The sequence below is a fragment of the Colobus angolensis genome, unplaced genomic scaffold (genome assembly GCF_000951035.1).
Source record: "Colobus angolensis palliatus isolate OR3802 unplaced genomic scaffold, Cang.pa_1.0 Scaffold207, whole genome shotgun sequence".
NCBI classification, from domain to species: Eukaryota; Metazoa; Chordata; class Mammalia; order Primates; family Cercopithecidae; genus Colobus; species Colobus angolensis.
In genome coordinates, this window is record NW_012115233.1 from 6,163,803 (window position 1) to 6,166,166 (window position 2,364).

The 2,364-nt window shown below is 45.4% G+C and overlaps 1 protein-coding gene across 1 annotated transcript in view; it reads left to right on the forward strand.

Moving 5' to 3' along the window:
- The window catches only part of DNAAF1 (dynein, axonemal, assembly factor 1), a 32,791-nt gene that overhangs the window by 20,697 nt on the left and 9,730 nt on the right, over positions 1-2,364 (forward strand). Inside the window, 1 exon segment of the mRNA XM_011942189.1 lies at positions 1,062-1,228. Coding sequence (XP_011797579.1) covers positions 1,062-1,228 — 167 coding nt within the window.

Sequence of the window (2,364 nt, forward strand, 5' to 3'; positions counted from 1 at the left end):
TCTGTATATCTTTTTCGGTGAGGTATCTTGATCGTTTGCCCAGTTTTTTATTGGGTTGTTTCCTTATCTTTGAATTTTAAAAGTTATTTGTATGTTTTGGATCCAAGCCCTTTCCCAGATACCTTTTTTTTTTTTTTTTTGCAAATATTTTCTCCCAGTCGGTAGCCTGTCTTCTCATTTTTAAAAACTTTGCTCATTTTTTTTTGGGGGGTGGGGGTGGAATCTCACTCTGTCACCCAGGCTGGAGTGCAGTGGTGTGATCTCAGCTCACTGTAACCTCTGCCTCCTGGGTCCAAGCGATTCTCCTCCTACAGCCTCCCGAGTAGCTGGGACTACAGGTGCGTGCCACGACACCCGGCTAATTTTTGGATTTTTAGTAGAGATGGGGTTTCTCCATGTTGGCCAGGCTGGTCTTGAACTCCTGACCTCAGGAGATCCACCCACTCCTCTTCCCAAAGTGCTGGGATTACAGGTGTGAGCTACCATGCACGTCCTAAACTTTGGTCGTTTTGAAATTGTGTCATCTTTTTATTAATGAGTTGTGAGGCTTATTGATATTTTCCAGGTACAAGACCCTTATCAAATATATGATTTGCAAATATCTTCTCACATTCTTTGAGTTGTCTTTTTACTTTTCTTCGGTAGAGACAGGGTCTCGCTATGTTGCCCAGGCTGATCTCAAACTCCTGGGCTCAAGTGATCATCCTACTTTGGCCTCCAAAGTGCTAGGATTACAGATGTGAGCCACTGTGCCCTGCTGGCTTTTTTTTTTTTAAATTATTATTTATAGCATTCTTTGCATGACAAACATTTTTAATTTTGATGGAATCCGATTTCTCTATTTTTTCTCTTGTCACTTGTGCTTTTGGTGTCATATCTAAGAAGGCTGTGCAGACCGTTCCACCTTAAATAATAAAATTCACACGTGTAACTTTCATCCTTGCAGTCACATGTCTGATGCTCACTTTGCTTTGATTTTGAAGAAAATGAGCAAGTTGATCAGAGAGTGTGTGTTTGGAGTTCACCTCCCCTATTTATGTTTCTTTGTTTTTTTTAAACAGAGCTTGTGCGGAGGCCTGGGCTAGGGGAGGGTATGCAGCTGAAAAGGAGGAGAGACAGCAGTGGGAGAGCAGGGAGCGGAAGAAGATCACAGACAGCATTGAAGCCTTGGCCATGATCAAGCGGCGGGCGGAGGAGAGGAAAAGACAGAGAGAGAGTCAAGAGAGAGGTATGAGCTGGGCTGAAGACAACAGCCCCAGAGTTCCTTTGAGATTAGGCGAGCCTAAGCTGTCAAACTCACTCTTTAATCATAAAACTTTTTTTTTTTTTTTTTAGACAGAGTCTCGCTCTGTCGCCGAGGTTGGAGTGCAGCAGCGTGATCTTGGCTCACTGCAACTTCTCTCTCCCGGGTTCAAGCAATTTTTGTGCCTCAGCCTCCCCAGAGCTGGGATTACAGGCACACACCACCATGCCTGGCTAATTTTTGTATTTTCAGTAGAGAAGGGATTTCGCCATGTTGTCCAGGCTTGTCTCGAACTCTTGGCTTCAAGTCATCTGCCTACCTTGGCTTACCAAAGTGCTGGGATTACAAGCATGAGTCATTGTGCCCAGCCTTGGATTTTCTTTTTTTCTTTCTTTCTTTTTTTTTTCTTTTGGTGGGGACCAGATCTCACTCAGTTGCCCAGGCTAGAGTGCAGTGGCACAATCTTGGCTCACTGCAACCTCCACCTCAAGTGATCCTTTCATCTCAGCTTCCTAAGTGGCTGGAACTACAGGTGTGCACCACCATGCTTAGCTAATTAAAAAAAATTTTTTTTTTCCCGTAGAGATGGTGTCTCACTATGTTGCCCAGGCTGGTCTCAAACTCCTGGGCTCAAGTGCTCCACCCACCTTGGCCTCCCAAAGTGCTGGGATTATAGGCGTGAGCTGCTGCGCCTGGCCAGGGATTTTATTAAATTCTGTGGGTCAGAAGCCCAAAATGGGTTTCACTAAACTAAAATCGAGGTGTCTCAGGGTTATGCTCCTTCTGGGGGCCCCAGGGGAGAACCTGCTTCCTTGCCTTTCCCACCTCCTAGAGGCCGCCTGCGTTCCCTGGCTTGTGGCCCCTTCCTCCAACTTCCAGGCCAGCAGTGTGGCATCTTCCAGCCTCGTTCTGGCTCTGACACGCCTGCCTCCCTATTCTGAGGGCCCTTGTGATTCTTTTGAGCCTGCCTGGATAACCCAGGACAATTTCCTGATCTCAGGGTTCTAGATCCTAATCACATCTGCACAGTCCCTTTGTCCATGTAAGGTAACATATTCATAGCCTAAGATTAAGGTGTGAACATCTTTGGCTAATATTTTTGTATTTTTTTTTTTTTTTTT